The following is a 19133-nucleotide window of genomic DNA, read 5'->3' on the forward strand; positions in this document are numbered from 1 at the left end:
TGTCTACTGTGGAGCTTACAACTCCTTTCTACACACCTCACCTACTGAGGAACTCATGCCCTCAAGTAATTAGTGTCAATCAGCTATGCACTGACCATGTAGAGAGCCATATTGATCCCAGAAGGAAATCAAGGAAGGACTTAAAGACAATGTAAGTGCTCGAGTGAGTAAATTACACCTGCGATTAAATGCTGTGGGGATCCAGTGTGGCAGAAAAGGATCTAAAACGTGGTCTTTTCATCTGAATAAAGCCCCCACTTCCTCACTGAGATGAACTAGAGAGAATAACAGCTAAACAGGACTCCAGACATGATATAGAGCAACCCAGAGTAAATATTTAAAACTTCGATCTTTATTTCTTTAAAATAAGATAAAGGAAACTTTGTTAATAATACAAGTACAAAAAAATGTATCGAAACACAGTGGAATATACAAGACAGAGCATGACAGCGACAGAAGGACATTAGATATGCATGAAAGAGAAAGATTCTTGGTACATCATAGTCAACAGAACAAAAAGTGGTCTGGTCAATGGAAAATAAACGACACGAGGACTAAAAGATGTTTAAATGTAATTTTAGGTGGAACCAAAAATCTGCTTCTCTTTCCAGTTTCAGTTGACAAGCTCACAAATCATCCTCCAATAAATAAGGCACTGAGGAGGACCCAAAAAGGCAGGAAAAGCTGGAACGTATGAGCACGTTTGTGTTGACATTTTTGAATACGTGGAAGACAAAGTCATAAAAAATGTTCACATTTTACAACGTGCATAAATACCTTTTCCATGTTAAATCACTCTTTAACATATTTCTACTAAATAACGCTGACGTTTAAAAAGAGTTGACGGTAATATTTAACAGGATATGAACGTAGAACAATCAAAGCAAAACAAAACACAGGTTGTGATGCACAAAAAGATAAAACCTCAGGCACATCATGTGTTTATTTTTGGTAACCTTTAAGCGAACTTACAGTTTTGGCTGCTTGCATGTCAAACGTGTTGGGAATGAACTACCCCACCCTCTTCCAACATGCTCTAATCATGTCGTTTTTAAACATTAAAACTCGATCTTCGCCAGTTTTCATGCATATTAGTGTTTGTGTCATTCAAGACATCACACTGTGCTTCTAATGCAACACAAGTTTCTAACATGGAAACAAAACGTCAAACTTGTTTAACTGATTAAAGCAAATCCGATCAGTTTGGTAGATGAAAAACATTTTGGCACCAAAAAATATCTACGGCAAAAAATTTGTAAGAGGAGAGGAGATATAAAACCAAAGCTGCTTGAAGGCAGAACACTTTCTTCTCTGTTTTGTCACCAATAAAGATAAGGTTTAAGAGATAAGGCAATAAATTGACAAAGAGTCCTTTAATTAGCAGATGTCCCTGTGGCAAGCTGTGGAGTTTTTACCCCACCTGTGAGATTGGGGCTAGAGTGGAGGCATGTATTGGAGGGACCATCAAAGTCTCATATCTCATGCATAACTCTGCAGGCGAGGACAGGTGGCGCCTACATCTCGCGGGTGGTCAGGTGATGTTCGGGGATGCCGTTGGCATGAGCCACCGCAGTGTTGTTCTCATTGAGGCGCCTCACGCGATACATTTCGTAGTGGATGCTGCTGGTGATGTCCTTAATGTTCTGCATGTGGGTCCTGAACGAAACAGAGACACATGCAAACACAAAATAAGAAGAAATTCACAATTTTTCAGATTAATTCCTGCTGCTTCCACCATATTAAACATTGATGATAGGAAGTGGTTATCCCACTGAATTATTTTCAACACAAAACACAAGTTAACAAGAATAACTAAAACAAACATTAAAAAAAGTATGAACTTGGATAAAGATAAGTGTTTTGGAAATATTTTTGTCACATTTTTAATCAAATTGTGAGCCAGATGTTGAAAACACCATACTGTACGTAGGCAGTAATTTCACTCAGCAAGTGCAAGGTGTAGTGTGGAGGGTTACTTATTGTTTTGTGGTGTTGTTTTGTTTTTGCCTTTTTTATACAAATGGGAACAAAACACTTTAATCCATCTATCCCAGTATCTTCTGATTCTTCACTCTTCCTAATGTGAGCTGTGAACCTCGTGGCCTTCCTCCCCGCTATGTCGTCAGCCTATGGATCAGTCCAGTTATTTCTGTATCCATTTATCCACCTACTTATTGTAACAAGACCGGTAAACTAACTGTTCATAAAGTGTCTGAATCAGATCTGGGTTGGTACTGAACATTGAACCCCAACATGGACATCCTATGTTTTTTTAAGAATAAGCAAACTTCATATTTAATTGTTTTTCTCCAATTTTACATATTTTTGCAGATATGAATTTAAAGATATTTGATAAAAATCTACAACTTAGTTCTCTGAAAATATTCAGACAAAATCATGTTGCAAACTACTATTTTTATTTCATTTTCTTCCAAGTTGTCTAGTCAAGACGTAGGTGGGTCTGGTTGCCTGCAGTCTTTGAAACCCAAGGCATCCAAAGCTACATCTGAATAAAATGAAAACACACAATATTTGAAAAAGACCAAACCCAAACACTTCAGGTTTTTGGATGTGTTTAACTGGAGTTAGGGGAGGGGAGTTTTACAAATGAGAACATGTACAGGTCCTTCTCAAAATATTAGCATATTGTGATAAAGTTCATTATTTTCCATAATGTCATGATAAAAATTTAACATTCATATATTTTAGATTCATTGCACACTAACTGAAATATTTCAGGTCTTTTATTGTCTTAATACGGATGATTTTGGCATACAGCTCATGAAAACCCAAAATTCCTATCTCACAAAATTAGCATATCATTAAAAGGGTCTCTAAACGAGCTATGAACCTAATCATCTGAATCAACGAGTTAACTCTAAACACCTGCAAAAGATTCCTGAGGCCTTTAAAACTCCCAGCCTGGTTCATCACTCAAAACCCCAATCATGGGTAAGACTGCCGACCTGACTGCTGTCCAGAAGGCCACTATTGACACCCTCAAGCAAGAGGGAGAGACACAGAAAGAAATTTCTGAACGAATAGGCTGTTCCCAGAGTGCTGTATCAAGGCACCTCAGTGGGAAGTCTGTGGGAAGGAAAAAGTGTGGCAGAAAACGCTGCACAACGAGAAGAGGTGACCGGACCCAGAGGAAGATTGTGGAGAAGGGCCAATTCCAGACCTTGGGGGACCTGAGGAAGCAGTGGACTGAGTCTGGAGTAGAAACATCCAGAGCCACCGTGCACAGGCGTGTGCAGGAAATGGGCTACAGGTGCCGCATTCCCCAGGTCAAGCCACTTTTGAACCAGAAACAGCGGCAGAAGTGCCTGACCTGGGCTACAGAGAAGCAGCACTGGACTGTTGCTCAGTGGTCCAAAGTACTTTTTTCGGATGAAAGCAAATTCTGCATGTCATTCGGAAATCAAGGTGCCAGAGTCTGGAGGAAGACTGGGGAGAAGGAAATGCCAAAATGCCAGAAGTCCAGTGTCAAGTACCCACAGTCAGTGATGGTCTGGGGTGCCGTGTCAGCTGCTGGTGTTGGTCCACTGTGTTTTATCAAGGGCAGGGTCAATGCAGCTAGCTATCAGGAGATTTTGGAGCACTTCATGCTTCCATCTGCTGAAAAGCTTTATGGAGATGAAGATTTCATTTTTCAGCACGACCTGGCACCTGCTCACAGTGCCAAAACCACTGGTAAATGGTTTACTGACCATGGTATCACTGTGCTCAATTGGCCTGCCAACTCTCCTGACCTGAACCCCATAGAGAATCTGTGGGATATTGTGAAGAGAACGTTGAGAGACTCAAGACCCAACACTCTGGATGAGCTAAAGGCCGCTATCGAAGCATCCTGGGCCTCCATAAGACCTCAGCAGTGCCACAGGCTGATTGCCTCCATGCCACGCCGCATTGAAGCAGTCATTTCTGCCAAAGGATTCCCGACCAAGTATTGAGTGCATAACTGTACATGATTATTTGAAGGTTGACGTTTTTTGTATTAAAAACACTTTTCTTTTATTGGTCGGATGAAATATGCTAATTTTGTGAGATAGGAATTTTGGGTTTTCATGAGCTGTATGCCAAAATCATCCGTATTAAGACAATAAAAGACCTGAAATATTTCAGTTAGTGTGCAATGAATCTAAAATATATGAATGTTAAATTTTCATCATTACATTATGGAAAATAATGAACTTTATCACAATATGCTAATATTTTGAGAAGGACCTGTAGATGATATGCTGAGTCAGAAAAGTTATGATATTGTCATAAGTAGAGCCCTTTGATTTGTACAATGTGGAAAACATGCAAATAAAAGAAATTCCACAGTAGAACATGTCATATCAGAGAGTTTGTGTACATGGAGATGGGTTCTCACTAATAACATCTGTCCATCAGACTTAGGAACAAAAGAAACATGTTACAGTTCTTATCTTGGTGTATCAGACAGTGTATGACAATAACAAACTCCCCTTAAAATCCCCCTTAAAAAAGCTGGGAGAGTTCACCAGTTCTGTGTGCATGTTTATAATTAACATGGTATAATAGAAATGTGATGCAAAAGCATTTTTACATGGATTTACAAGGTTATCTCTATCTGAGCAATTGCACTTCCCTGCAAATCTCCCTCTTGTCTAGAGGCCATCAATGGTTTTCAATACATTTGAAACAAAAGATAAAATGAGCTCCAGATTTTTGACAGTATTACTTTGAACAAAAGGACAAAACCCACTCACCTAATAAGAAGGTCTCGTAAGTAGGCAAACTCACAGTGGGCGATGTTCTCCACTGCATGGGAAACATAAAAAGAAGTCTTCAGCATTTGAAATAAATAAATTAATAAATATATAAAACTAAAAAGGAATCAAAAGACTGTTGAAAGGTTTTAAGCTCAGTTTCAAAACAGTCCACTAGGTGGCGGCGCGGACAGAAATAGTTACAGTATCAACATAGTTGCAGTCTGCTCTCTGCTACTGCACAGATCTCTGCAGCTATGTAAATATGAAGAGATAAGAATCACTGCAGACAAACTTGAGAATAGACATGTGCTTGTATGTCTGTGCAGCATGCTGCAGGAAATGAAACTTCCTTAATGAGATATTTGATAAAAGGACCAGAGCCTCCTATCTGCAGTGGCTAACATAATTTAATATTTGATCCCAATGCTGCAGTGAAATGAAAACAGATGGACTGATTTGAGACGGAACATTATTACCATACTATTTATCTATATTATTCAAGTTGTTTTTGTGCGATTCTATAAAATTATATAAAAAAGAAACATCCATTAAAGTAATATGGCTGTTTTAGAGTCACAGTCTACAAAAAGATTGAAGTAGGACAACAGCAGCCTGAAGATTTAGTGGAAATTATTTTACAGCATCAAATATCTTGACTGTGTCTCGCTTTTCGTCTTATTCCTAATGAAATAATTTCCAGGTAAGCTGTAAATGTACTGCTTTGATGATAGATGATCATAAATTATAGAAGTGTAAGAAAAATTTACCTTCAATAGTGCCCCACTTGGTCTTCCTCCCCAGCAACCTTCTGCCGTTCACTTGGTACTCCTGATTGCTGCCCACTACTGCAAAAGGGATCATCTCCTGCTCCAAGGATCAAAGATCCACAGTCAGTGGAATTATAAAGTCACACCTACAGCCACTGCCTTGCACATGTATTCACACCTCTTCACTTTATCAGATTTTGGGGTGTGTCTGTACCAGATTTTCACATATAGAGACTGAGGGTTTGGCAAATAGCCCAATCAATTTGCACAGTAATTTATAAGCCTTGAAAGAGTTTCATTTGGATTTAGGTCTGGAGTTACAGCGACACTTTCTAACTAATAACTATGCTTTCATGTAAACCATTCAAATGTAACCCAGGCTGTTTTTGCTTGTTTGTATAATATGCAGTGGGATTTTTCCTCTGCACGTAACGTTTTACATACAAGCCTAAATTTTCCTTTTCGGTCTCATCTGACCATGTTTGCAGTGACCCATACACAGTCTGTAACAAACTCCACAGTAGACTTCTGAAGGCTTTCTTATACTAAGGCGACTTCTATGACTAATGCTCCTCTTTGTCCAGCCTGTCCTTTTAGAAGAACAGCCATGTCTTTATAGGTTCACATTTGTGTTGCTCCTAATTTTAATATGATGAACATCTGTGACATCCCTAAAGCTTTGGATATTGTTTTATAACCTATAAGCCTGCTTTAAACCTCTCCACAACTTTCTCCATAACCTGTCTGATGTGTTCCTTGGCCTTCATGATTCTTTTCGTTTACTAATCTTCTCCAACAAACCTCTGAGGCCTTCAAACAACAACTGAGAGATTATATTACAGGTGACCTCTGAAGGCACCTTGTTGCCCTGGAGTTTGTTTAGAGGTATCAGAGTAAAGCAGGGTAAAAATAAATGCATGTCAAACTTGTATATTTTATTTGTAAAAAATGTTGAAAACTATGTATGCTTTTCCTTAATTTTCACAATTTTCAGCAGCTTTGTGCAGGTCTGAAGCATAAAACCCCAGTGAAATAGATTGTGGTTGTTTGTGGTTGTAATGTGACTGAAAGTGAAACATTTCGAGGGCTGTGAATACTTTAATATATCATGTTTAAGGTGAAAAGCTATGCTCTCACTCTGATCTTTTCATTAATCATTCTGTCCTCTGCATCCTCATCAAATTCCTTCTGAGGGTACACATCGATCCCATTGGCTCGGAGCTCTTCCCTGATCTGGTCAGAAGACATACAAACATATGCACAGAATCAACATTAACCTGCTACAGATTTAATGGGGAATTAGAGAGACAAGGTTCATTCATTCTACACAGATATGCAACACATGTACTTAAATTTACTTAAATTATTCATACATTAGTACTAATAAATTAAATCTTCACCAAAGTTTTAGAGTTATGTGTTAACCATAATATATAAATAATTTTAAAAAAATCTAGTCATGCCTGATCCTTCAAAAAAAAAAAAAAAGTCAGTAATCATTTGAAAAAAAGCAAAAAACCAAAAGGTACCTTCTTTTTGAAGAAGTCTCTCTCCTCCAGCGTGAGAGTATCTGCCTTAGCAATGACCGGGACGATGTTGACCACTTTGCTGAGACGCCTCATGAACTCTACGTCAAGAGGCCGCAGACTGACAGGGAAGACAATAACAGCGAAATTAGGAGCATCAACGTAATCAGAAAAATTCAATACTAGATTTCACCAGCAGAGGGCAGTTTTCTCCAATTATTCTTCCAGATCAAGTTATTTCACATCCATCTGCTCTACTGGATGCTTCGTGAGATTCAAGAGCCAGGACCTCTGAGCATTGAGGAAGCATCTGCATATTTTTAGATTAAGGCCAGTTAGTCTTGTGCACTCAAGCAAAAGCATGCAGAAAAGAGAGAGGAGTGCAAAAAGTGATAGCTTGCACTCAGCAACACACACTCTTTTTCATGACACACTCTGTTGTCCCTTCTGCGTGTCTTCCATTAGCCTTTTTAGGGTGAACTCTTTTAACAACTCTGTCTCCATCAAGGAGCCGGCTGTTGCAAGATGTTTCCCAAGAACCAAGATACTCGGCTAGAATTTCAGAGACTGAAAGAAAATGTGTTCTGAATCCATCACTAGATGGACACGTTGGAATATGCGAAACCTCCTGCTAATTCCTTCTGTGAGCAAACCCCAGTTCCCTGATCTCCAGGAACTACAGGCTGAGACAAGCGAGTAGATTCGGCTGTTTGATAAGAGCCAGATGTTTGCATTTGTAAGAAATCCAGAGAGAAGCTTAGCATATTGGCAAGAGCAGCCTGTGTTTGCAGTGCAGTGGAATGATGTTCTGGGATATATTGCCTGGATTTGGAGTAAAATGACAGGGCTTCATGTGTGTGTGTTCAAGCTGAAGCATAACGAAGCCCAGCTTCATATATTAAAACCCGAGAATAAACAAAAAGCCTGGATGAACGCATGCAGACACTTCTCAGCTGAGCTCCAGCCTGTAACAACAGCAGTCTGTCACAAAGTCGGTCCTAATCAAAACTTATTTATACTATCTGGTGATGCTTTGCAGGACAACATGCTTTTTACAATAACTGTTTTTTTTATTAATCTCACCTCATGTAAGTTTGCTTTCATTCAGACATTAATATATTTAAGGCTGCCACTAAGAAGTTGTTGTTTTCATGATTACTCTATCATCCTAGTTTATAGGTTAATTGATTGTCTAAGAACAATGTTTTTTTTTATCCAAAAAAGCTATTTTACTTGCATTTAATATTCAATAAAATATAATTTTTTGCAATAAATGTGTTGACTAGAGATAGGCTATTTTTGTATAGTTTGTTGTTATAAAAAAAAAGAGAGTAATTTACAATAAATATCCAGCACTATCCAGTATGGTTGTGATTGTTAATTATAAACATCTTATCAAAAAATATTGTGTTCATATTTTAAATCTTTATAACCCATTCCTAGCGTGCACTAAAAATATTGATGCTTACAGATGATTATAGTCAAAGTTATTGATTACTCTGACAAATGGCAACAGCGTTAAATATCTTTACAAATCTTGGTTGTTGTCATTACCAGTGACCAGTCGGGGGTATGAAGTATATGCAGCAGTGGACTCTGGAGTCTGGAATCCTTTTCTTCCTGTTGATGTTGATTTCCTCCTGCAGATACGCTTCATACTGGTCGTTAATAAACTTCATGATGGGCTGCCAGCTACGTTTATGGTAAAAGAGACAAATCAGTTAAGGGGAACACTGAAAATAAGGTGCAACAAGATTTTTCTAGGATGTTGGTTTAATTAAACTGTCACTGAATACACGCTGATTGCAGTAACAGAGAAACTGTACCAGTTCTCATTGTTAATTTGGTCTCCAAATCCTGGTGTGTCAATGACAGTCAACTTCATTCTCACTCCTTTCTCCTCAATGTCTGCACAGAAAAGGGAGCAATGCCACTAAATGCCAGCTATACAAACACAGGCATGCAACATGATTCAAATAGTTGAGTTTCTTACTAAAACCCAGCAGCTTCAGGTGTTCGTATGTAATAAAACAGAAAGAAAAGTAGAAAAAGGAAAAGAAAAAGAAAAAGGAAAGAAAGACCATACCATGACTAATGGACTTAATTTCAATTGTTTTTGGGATCTTCTCCTGGCCTGTGCCCAGTACAGACTTCCGGCTGACTTTAGACTTGAACAGGGTGTTCATCAGAGTCGACTTTCCAAGGCCACTCTGTCCTGCGAGTTAAAAGCAGAAAATTAGACAAATCAGCAACATTGGCTGCATTCTAATGCTGTTATAAATCAACTCATAATGAAAATAAAACTTTCCATGAATGTCTGAAACTCATTTAAGGTAGGCACCAGACTGCAATTGTTACTACATGAATCAAAAAGTGCTCCATTTGGACAGAAACAAGATGAAGAGAATTACTTTGTTTAACCTGCCAACTGAGTAATTAGGAAGAGCTTGGAGTAGTCTTTTGAGAAGTAATCATTCACAGTTGGAGTTCAGGTCAAGTCAACAAGAACTTCTCTGATTTATAGAGATGACCTCTAAAACACACCTAAAACACCTGAACAGGCCGTCAGCAGGACATGATTCATTCAAATGTTTAAAACCCGACAGCTGGAGCTCATCCAAAAAGGTTGTATTAATACCAACAGTGTGAAGGGGTGTAATAACTTACAACTATCACAGAAAAAGACATGAACGCATCTGTAATCAAACATTTTGACAATTTGCCACAGATTTTCAATTGGCTTTAGCTCTTTACTTTGACTGGGCCATTCTAGTGCATAAATGTCCACTGTATCTCTAAGTTGTGTGTTTAGGGTTCCTGTCTTGCTGGAACGACCCAGTCCTAAGTCTTTTGCAACAGTATTTCTTCCAAGACTGACTTGCATTTAGCTCCTTCCATCTGCCAATCAACTATGAACAACTTCCCCGAAGATAATCGCCACAGGTTCATGCTGCCACCACCATGTTTAACAGCGGGGATGGTACGTTCAAAATGATGTGAAGTGTTACGTTTTCTGCCTCAGTGTTCTGTATGTTGACCACAAATTTCAATGTCTGTCTCCTCTTACAAAACCACATTCTTCAAGAAAATTTAAATATTTTTAAAACCACCATAGGTGGTTCAAGAGTAAGAAGTACTTTTTTGTATTTCTTTTGATCGTGTCATTTTCTTTTTGCATATTTGTTCTGATTACATTTCTTTCCTGCTTTTCCAGTTTGGTAAGCGATTTCTGAAATGCTCTGATTTGTGTAACAGAATGTATTTCATCATCGACTTACAGTAGCAAACAAAAGAAAACATTAAAACTGAGGTTGTTTTAGTTTACCCAAGATCACTTCACAACCAATCTTTTTTTTTTTTTTCATATGAGATGGCAAAGCTGTCGCGACATCATCCTCAGGAGACGTCCATTAGTGTTGGAGAGAGTTTTATGATGGCCTGGTTACAGCAGAGGTGTGTGTAATTAAAGGTGTCTGATCACAGGACTCAATGAGAGTTAGGCTTCCAACAGAGAAGGCTGCTTGTTATAATCGGCTTGACGCCTCTCTTTTGAATCAAGAATGATTAAAGAGACAAATATCATTTCAGTGTAACAGGAGGAAACAAAAATGAGGGGATTTTTATGAGAGATGTATCTCTGGATGTGAAGGCAGGAGAGTAAAAATAGAAAAAAGGGCATTTTTAATTATGCTACATATGTTTTGGATTTAACATTATGTATGAGGATGTAAAATGTGAGGAGAGATGAGTAAACCATGGCAGAGTTACAAAATGTATGTTTTTCAAGACCAAGGCTCTCAAACTCTAAGTGTAAAAATGCACACCCTACCTACAACCATGATGTTAAGTTCGAAGCCCTGCTTCATGGCTTTTCTCCTCATCTGCTCTAGAATGGCATCAATGCCCACATAGCTGAAGTCCACCACAGCTCCACCAGCCTTCTCCCCATACAGGCTGCCCACTGCTGGGGGTACCACAGCGTCAGGCACCACCGCCTCAGACATGGCACTGCTACTGTTGCTGGGGAACACCTCTGGTCCTGCGTTGACACAAAGAGAAAGAGGGAAAAGGTTACTTGGTTGCTGTTAATGTGAAATCACAGAGGAACTAAGCATTTGATGGGAGGGAAAGAGGGGTCGAGTGAAGTCAAATAAATGTTATCGGCAATGCGGAGAATGTGCAAAACCGGTACTGCAAGCAAGATAAGGAAGTGTGGAAGAGATGTTCACAGCTGAGGTTCTTTTCAAAAACGTCCTCATAGCAAGAATGCCAACAATTCAAAGAATCTGAGGAAGTATGAGAAAGACAAAAAAAAAAAAATCACACCGTAAAGTGTCAGGCAGGTCAAACAGCTGTCATACATGGGATGTAATAAACAACATCACAATTAAATAAGAACATAGACAGAACAAGTAAGCTTGTTAAGTTGCCTCAAGGTCTAACGCTTTTGAGTACAGCATTCACATAAATGGTCTGAAAAACTTTTTCATTTTGCCGGGTATAGCTCTTGAACAACAATCAGACTTAGACAAATTTGAGATTGGCAGGTCATAGTCTCAATTAACAACACAAACAAAAAATCCAACACAAAAACGGCCATCAATGCAGGTGGAGTCGTCTTTAAATCAACAAAAGACACATGGGTTCAAGTTTGAGAGCTGAAGCTAAACCAGGTCTGTACAGCCCCAGCTACAATACTCAGATATTTTATTAAATGCTAGTTTTACAGGGTTTGTTGGATCCCCATCACAAATTTAATATGTATCAATGCTCCACCAGCATGGTGGCAATGTTATCATTCCCTGCATCAAAATGTAGCAAGTGGGTACAGATTCTCCCAGAACAACTGGAACTCTTGTTTTCTCAGCCCCAATTTACAGATTTCTTTTGTTGTTTGGAGCAACATTTGCAGTTTAATGGAAACAAAGCCAGAACAAAACTAAACTGATGTGAAAAAAAACCATAAACAGACAGACACCAGCCTTCCTTAGCCTCTATGGGCGTGGATGAGCACAAGAGCAGGGACAACAGTTGACTGATTTTAGGAAATCATAAAACAGCAGTGATACTTCCTGTAATGGCTTCCTGAACATAAGAAAACAGGTCAAGTATGGTCAGCAAGTTAATTTACTTTAGATGTTCAGTCTGAATTAATGCAAAAGGCAAACCCATATCCAGAGGACAACATCTGCACCACAATTCATAATAATTTAATTAACCAAAAAAAAAAAAAAAATCATCAAAAGTCCAAAAACAAAATGATGAAATAACTTAAAAAACAAGAAAAACCAAAGCTCTATGTATCTTAAATGTCTGCAAAACATTTCAACCTAATCCTCTTCATATTTCACACGATACTTCATATAGGACCAAAAGTGACGATCCGACAGATTTTACCACCCCGACACCAACCCTGCTAAAACAAAGTGAATTTTAAACAGATGTAGCCTTCATTCCAGCAGGCTGACTCTACTCAAGGGAAACTTGTTAGAAAATATTTGATCTATTTTCGAAGTACTTCAGACTTGGCGGGAGGTCATTGTACCAGTCTCTTTGAATCATTTGATTTCCTTGCATGGATTAATAGGTTATTTATTTAATGTTTAGCCAATATACTGAAGACTGAGCATGCAGAACATGCCTGCACCTCTCTAACAGTGTAACCTGTCAGTATACAGGTCCTTCTCAAAATATTAGCATATTGTGATAAAGTTCATTATTTTCCATAATGTCATGATAAAAATTTAACATTCATATATTTTAGATTCATTGCACACTAACTGAAATATTTCAGGTCTTTTATTGTCTTAATACGGATGATTTTGGCATACAGCTCATGAAAACCCAAAATTCCTATCTCACAAAATTAGCATATTATTAAAAGGGTCTCTAAACGAGCTATGAACCTAATCATCTGAATCAACGAGTTAACTCTAAACACCTGCAAAAGATTCCTGAGGCCTTTAAAACTCCCAGCCTGGTTCATCACTCAAAACCCCAATCATGGGTAAGACTGCCGACCTGACTGCTGTCCAGAAGGCCACTATTGACACCCTCAAGCAAGAGGGTAAGACACAGAAATAAATCTCTGAACGAATAGGCTGTTCCCAGAGTGCTGTATCAAGGCACCTCAGTGGGAAGTCTGTGGGAAGGAAAAAGTGTGGCAGAAAACGCTGCACAACGAGAAGAGGTGACCGGACCCTGAGGAAGATTGTGGAGAAGGGCCGATTCCAGACCTTGGGGGACCTGCAGAAGCAGTGGACTGAGTCTGGAGTAGAAACATCCAGAGCCACCGTGCACAGGCGTGTGCAGGAAATGGGCTACAGGTGCCGCATTCCCCAGACCTGGGCTACAGAGAAGCAGCACTGGACTGTTGCTCAGTGGTCCAAAGTACTTTTTTCGGATGAAAGCAAATTCTGCATGTCATTCGGAAATCAAGGTGCCAGAGTCTGGAGGAAGACTGGGGAGAAGGAAATGCCAAAATGCCAGAAGTCCAGTGTCAAGTACCCACAGTCAGTGATGGTCTGGGGTGCCGTGTCAGCTGCTGGTGTTGGTCCACTGTGTTTTATCAAGGGCAGGGTCAATGCAGCTAGCTATCAGGAGATTTTGGAGCACTTCATGCTTCCATCTGCTGAAAAGCTTTATGGAGATGAAGATTTCATTTTTCAGCACAACCTGGCACCTGCTCACAGTGCCAAAACCACTGGTAAATGGTTTACTGACCATGGTATCACTGTGCTCAATTGGCCTGCCAACTCTCCTGACCTGAACCCCATAGAGAATCTGTGGATATTGTGAAGAGAACGTTGAGAGACTCAAGACCCAACACTCTGGATGAGCTAAAGGCCGCTATCGAAGCATCCTGGGCCTCCATAAGACCTCAGCAGTGCCACAGGCTGATTGCCTCCATGCCACGCCGCATTGAAGCAGTTATTTCTGCAAAAGGATTCCCAACCAAGTATTGAGTGCATAACTGTACATGATTATTTGAAGGTTGACGTTGTTTGTATTAAAAACACTTTTCTTTTATTGGTCGGATGAAATATGCTAATTTTGTGAGATAGGAATTTTGGGTTTTCATGAGCTGTATGCCAAAATCATCCGTATTAAGACAATAAAAGACCTGAAATATTTCAGTTAGTGTGCAATGAATCTAAAATATATGAATGTTAAATTTTCATCATTACATTATAGAAAATAATGAACTTTATCACAATATGCTAATTTTTTGAGAAGGACCTGTAGATTTAAACTGCTGTGTCTATATCTACGTTTCTGTGGTGCTGCAACGCTTCATAAGGCCTCCACTATCCTCAGTATCTGTCCTGTTAATGTGAGACTGGAAAAGAAGCTGAAACATGATCCACTCCCAGCTGGCCTGCCTCATGCACACATTTACAGAGTGCATGCTTGGCTTTGTGAATTGAAACACTGTACTGGCAATGAACCTTTCTTGTTTGATCATACACCTGACAGGTAGGCGCGTACATGGACATTTATGAAACTGAGTCCAGCAAACGTTTCTGCTGCTTCGACATAAAAACGTCCAGACAACGAGCCACTTCACCCAAATCACTTAAACCGACATGGATCGGTACCAGTGCTGGTGGAAACAGGCACGCACTTTGAAATGGCCTTGGAGTGATTAATGAAAGAAAAAAAATTAAATCAGCAAAAAATAACACATCAGTGGAAACTCTAAACCTTGGCCTTACTTTCATAATGTACCTCATTGTGTGAATCCATGTGTCATCGAGACCCACCTATGAAAGCAACTCTCTTGACCTCCTTCACCACTTCCCCATCCTGTTCCAGTCAGACAGTCAGCAACTTGCTGCATCTCACTGCCTTCTACCTCCCCAGTGCACCTCCCTTCTGCTCATACCTCTGTTTGCTTCTGTCCTTTTCCTCCCTTCTGTCAATTACTTCATTTTTTTCCCACGTGTCCTGGGGCAGCATTTCAAGCATAACATATATAGAAGCTGGTTGCTGACATGTGCCAGGGCGGTTTTGCTCTACAGAAAGGATATCCTAAGATGGAATCCTAACTTTTATTAAATAAGACAGCATCTAAGTAGACAGCCCACGTTGCTGTAATAGTAACTTGTGTTTGAGCCTATGTGTAGAAATAAGCGTGTTTATGTTGTGTGTGTATGCGAGCAGGTTTGTCACCCAGAGGTGCAAAGTGGTGAAAACAGTTGAAGTTAAAGCTACTTTATTTCTCCAGTTTTCCTTTAAGTATACATGGACCAGTATGGTCAGCAGAGTATGATATCCCTAAATAAAAATTCTACTTTTTATGATACCTATTCATTTATCTATATGCACTTATTTACAGAACAGAACCACTTTGCCTGTTAGGTTAATTGGTAACTTTAAATTGCCCTTAGGTGTATGAATGAGTGTGTTCATGGTTGTTTGTGTGTTGCCCTGCAATGGATTGGCGACCTGTCCAGGGTGTACCCCCGCCTCTCGCCCATAGACTGCTGGAGATAGGCACCAGCTCCCCCACGACCCACTGTGGAATAAGCGGTAGAAAATGACTGACTGACCACTTATTTATAACAAGATTAATAAATTAATACTTTATATATTTAACTGAAAAAAAAATCTTATGCCTGGATGTCTCCCTCGGGAGGTGTTCCAGGCATGTCCCACCAGGAGGAGGCCTAGGGGACGGCCCAAAATACGTTTGAGGGACTATGTCGCTCGGCTGGCCTGGGAACGCCTTAGGCTCCCCCCCCCGGAGGAACTAAAGGAGGAGAGGAAAGTCTGGGTGTCTCTAGTGAGTCTGCAGCCACGACCCGGTTCCGGATAAAGCGGAAGACGATGAGTACAAAAATCTTATATATTAAAAAAAACTACAATGATACCTACTGCTGTTAAAATAACGTCACATTGATAATATTACTTATGATTGTCTATAACATTCATTTTAATCACAAAATATTGCAAAAATAAATAAAAGACCCCTGGTAAACATCTTTTCAAGTGCTCATTATGCACTATAGATGTCTACTCTTTGTAACTTAAGTAGTATTGTTAATATCAACAGATATAATTATAATATTACCTGGTTAACTTGTCAGGGTATCTGCCTGGGTTCCTTACTGCTTTTATTTAATACTTGCCAACCATAGTTTTAAAACAGTATACCCTTGACAAGCATGGTGGGAGCTTCTTTAGCTTCCACACCATGACTTTATATGTTTTTTATGGATGGAAATACCCCTTAACAAAAACATTTATTAGCCTTGTCAGCAAGAAATAGGTTCCCTATCCGTCTTTCAGCCAGCTGTCTGTAAGTGCACAGTAAATCAGAAAGGTTGCTCTATTCTTCATATAGCTACTTCTTTTAGTCTGACATTTTCTTTGACATGACATTGTAAGGGCCTTAAATCATAGGAATACTATGATGGAACATTTTTGCAGCTTTTAAACTAACTATTAAAAACCTTGGTATTCCTAACAAATCCATGCATAGTAGCCAAATTTTGTTCGTTTTCTGCTTTGACTTATGTTTATTCAAAGTCTAAACATATGGATAAAAAGCAACAACAACAGCGAAGAACATCTTAACACATAAAATGTACAAATATGTCTTACCTAAAATGTAAATTGTATTTAAAGTTAGAGATGTTTAAGGCTAAAGTAACAAACTTTTCTATTCCTAAAGTGATACGGATATCTTTTTTTCAGGGTGTTGCACACCTCCAGAGGCAAGTCTGTAACCAAAGACTTTCACCTGAGACACCAAACTCCTGCACACTGTTTTTTGCAGTGTGCAGGAGAAGACACTTAATCTCAGCAACTGGAAAGCACAGAGGAACTCATTGGACTTGCAGCATTGCTGTTTTCTATTAGAGTCACAAAAGATCTTTTAGTGTGCTTTCAGCAGTATCACATTTCTTTGTTTTTTGCAAATACAGCCAGCGGTCTGCTCAACCACCAAGCATTTTTTTTTAAAAGAGGGTAACAAAAGCAGGGAGGGGCATTAAGAAAAAAGTATGGGGATAAGGGTGAGATAAAGTTAAGAAGCAAAAAGGAAGTGGACCTTTAATTCTTGGGGGTTGAGGTAGAAAAAGATAAAGGTCTGGGAAAGGAGGATGACAAAGGAAAGGATTTAGAACAGAGGAGGGGGAAGGAAAGAGGAAAGACTGTGTGGACAGTTATGTTGGTGATTTATTCCACTTTTGGGCCTTAGGCATTCCTCACTAACTAACTACAGACCTCCAAACCGAGATGCAACTACATTTTAAACAAACATCTATGTTCACTTCACAATCCTCCGAAAAGTTACAGAAACCCTCAACAAGCACACAGAAAACTGGCTCTTCAATATACTGGTCCTTCTCAAAATATTAGCATATTGTGATAAAGTTCATTATTTTCCATAATGTCATGATGACAATTTAACATTCATATATTTTAGATTCATTGCACACTAACTGAAATATTTCAGGTCTTTTATTGTCTTAATACGGATGATTTTGGCATACAGCTCATGAAAACCCAAAATTCCTATCTCACAAAATTAGCATATCATTAAAAGGGTCTCTAAACGAGCTATGAACCTAATCATCTGAATCAACAAGTTAACTCTAAACACCTGCAAAAGATTCCTGAGGCCTTTAAAACTCCCAGCCTGGTTCATCACTCAAAACCCCAATCATGGGTAAGACTGCCAACCTGACTGCTGTCCAGAAGGCCACTATTGATACCCTCAAGCAAGAGGGTAAGACACAGAAAGAAATTTCTGAACGAATAGGCTGTTCCCAGAGTGCTGTATCAAGGCACCTCAGTGGGAAGTCTGTGGGAAGGAAAAAGTGTGGCAGAAAACGCTGCACAACGAGAAGAGGTGACCGGACCCTGAGGAAGATTGTGGAGAAGGGCCGATTCCAGACCTTGGGGGACCTGCGGAAGCAGTGGACTGAGTCTGGAGTAGAAACATCCAGAGCCACCGTGCACAGGCGTGTACAGGAAATGGGCTACAGGTGCCGCATTCCCCAGGTCAAGCCACTTTTGAACCAGAAACAGCGGCAGAAGCGCCTGACCTGGGCTACAGAGAAGCAGCACTGGACTGTTGCTCAGTGGTCCAAAGTACTTTTTTCAGATGAAAGCAAATTCTGCATGTCATTCGGAAATCAAGGTGCCAGAGTCTGGAGGAAGACTGGGGAGAAGGAAATGCCAAAATGCCAGAAGTCCAGTGTCAAGTACCCACAGTCAGTGATGGTCTGGGGTGCCGTGTCAGCTGCTGGTGTTGGTCCACTGTGTTTTATCAAGGGCAGGGTCAATGCAGCTAGCTATCAGGAGATTTTGGAGCACTTCATGCTTCCATCTGCTGAAAAGCTTTATGGAAATGAAGATTTCATTTTTCAGCACGACCTGGCACCTGCTCACAGTGCCAAAACCACTGGTAAATGGTTTACTGACCATGGTATCACTGTGCTCAATTGGCCTGCCAACTCTCCTGACCTGAACCCCATAGAGAATCTGTGGGATATTGTGAAGAGAACGTTGAGAGACTCAAGACCCAACACTCTGGATGAGCTAAAGGCCGCTATCGAAGCATCCTGGGCCTCCATAAGACCTCAGCAGTGCCACAGGCTGATTGCCTCCATGCCACGCCGCATTGAAGCAGTCATTTCTGCCAAAGGATTCCCGACCAAGTATTGAGTGCATAACTGTACATGATTATTTGAAGGTTGACGTTTTTTGTATTAAAAACACTTGTCTTTTATTGGTCGGATGAAATATGCTAATATTGTGAGATAGGAATTTTGGGTTTTCATGAGCTGTATGCCAAAATCATCCGTATTAAGACAATAAAAGACCTGAAATATTTCAGTTAGTGTGCAATGAATCTAAAATATATGAATGTTAAATTTTCATCATGACATTATGGAAAATAATGAACTTTATCACAATATGCTAATATTTTGAGAAGGACCTGTAAGTATAGAGGCGATGCGGCCAAGACCACTGAGCTGTGCTACAGCTGTTCAGAGTGTTGATCTTGACAGCATAGTGAGCAGGTCAGAGGTCATGTCCCAGATTAGGTTGGAACAAGAGCTGCGCTGAGGTTATTCCCTTCATGACTA

The 19133-nt window shown here is 39.7% G+C and overlaps 1 protein-coding gene across 6 annotated transcripts in view; it reads right to left on the minus strand.

The window, feature by feature from the left end:
- Positions 1 to 330: 330 nt before the first annotated feature.
- The window catches only part of LOC124864318 (septin-9-like), a 111752-nt gene continuing 92949 nt past the window's right edge, over positions 331 to 19133 (minus strand). For all 6 annotated transcript variants that reach the window (XM_047359062.1, XM_047359063.1, XM_047359066.1 and 3 more), the window contains 9 exons: positions 10862 to 11071; positions 9119 to 9247; positions 8859 to 8940; positions 8587 to 8724; positions 7036 to 7153; positions 6644 to 6739; positions 5507 to 5603; positions 4737 to 4788; positions 331 to 1656 (listed from right to left, as the gene is read on the minus strand). In XM_047359062.1, the coding sequence (XP_047215018.1) occupies positions 1515 to 1656; positions 4737 to 4788; positions 5507 to 5603; positions 6644 to 6739; positions 7036 to 7153; positions 8587 to 8724; positions 8859 to 8940; positions 9119 to 9247; positions 10862 to 11071 (1064 nt within the window). In that variant the 3' untranslated portion in view covers positions 331 to 1514. The remainder of the gene's footprint in view (positions 1657 to 4736; positions 4789 to 5506; positions 5604 to 6643; positions 6740 to 7035; positions 7154 to 8586; positions 8725 to 8858; positions 8941 to 9118; positions 9248 to 10861; positions 11072 to 19133) is intronic.

This window comes from Girardinichthys multiradiatus, chromosome Y, assembly GCF_021462225.1.
Source record: "Girardinichthys multiradiatus isolate DD_20200921_A chromosome Y, DD_fGirMul_XY1, whole genome shotgun sequence".
Classification (NCBI taxonomy): Eukaryota; Metazoa; Chordata; class Actinopteri; order Cyprinodontiformes; family Goodeidae; genus Girardinichthys; species Girardinichthys multiradiatus.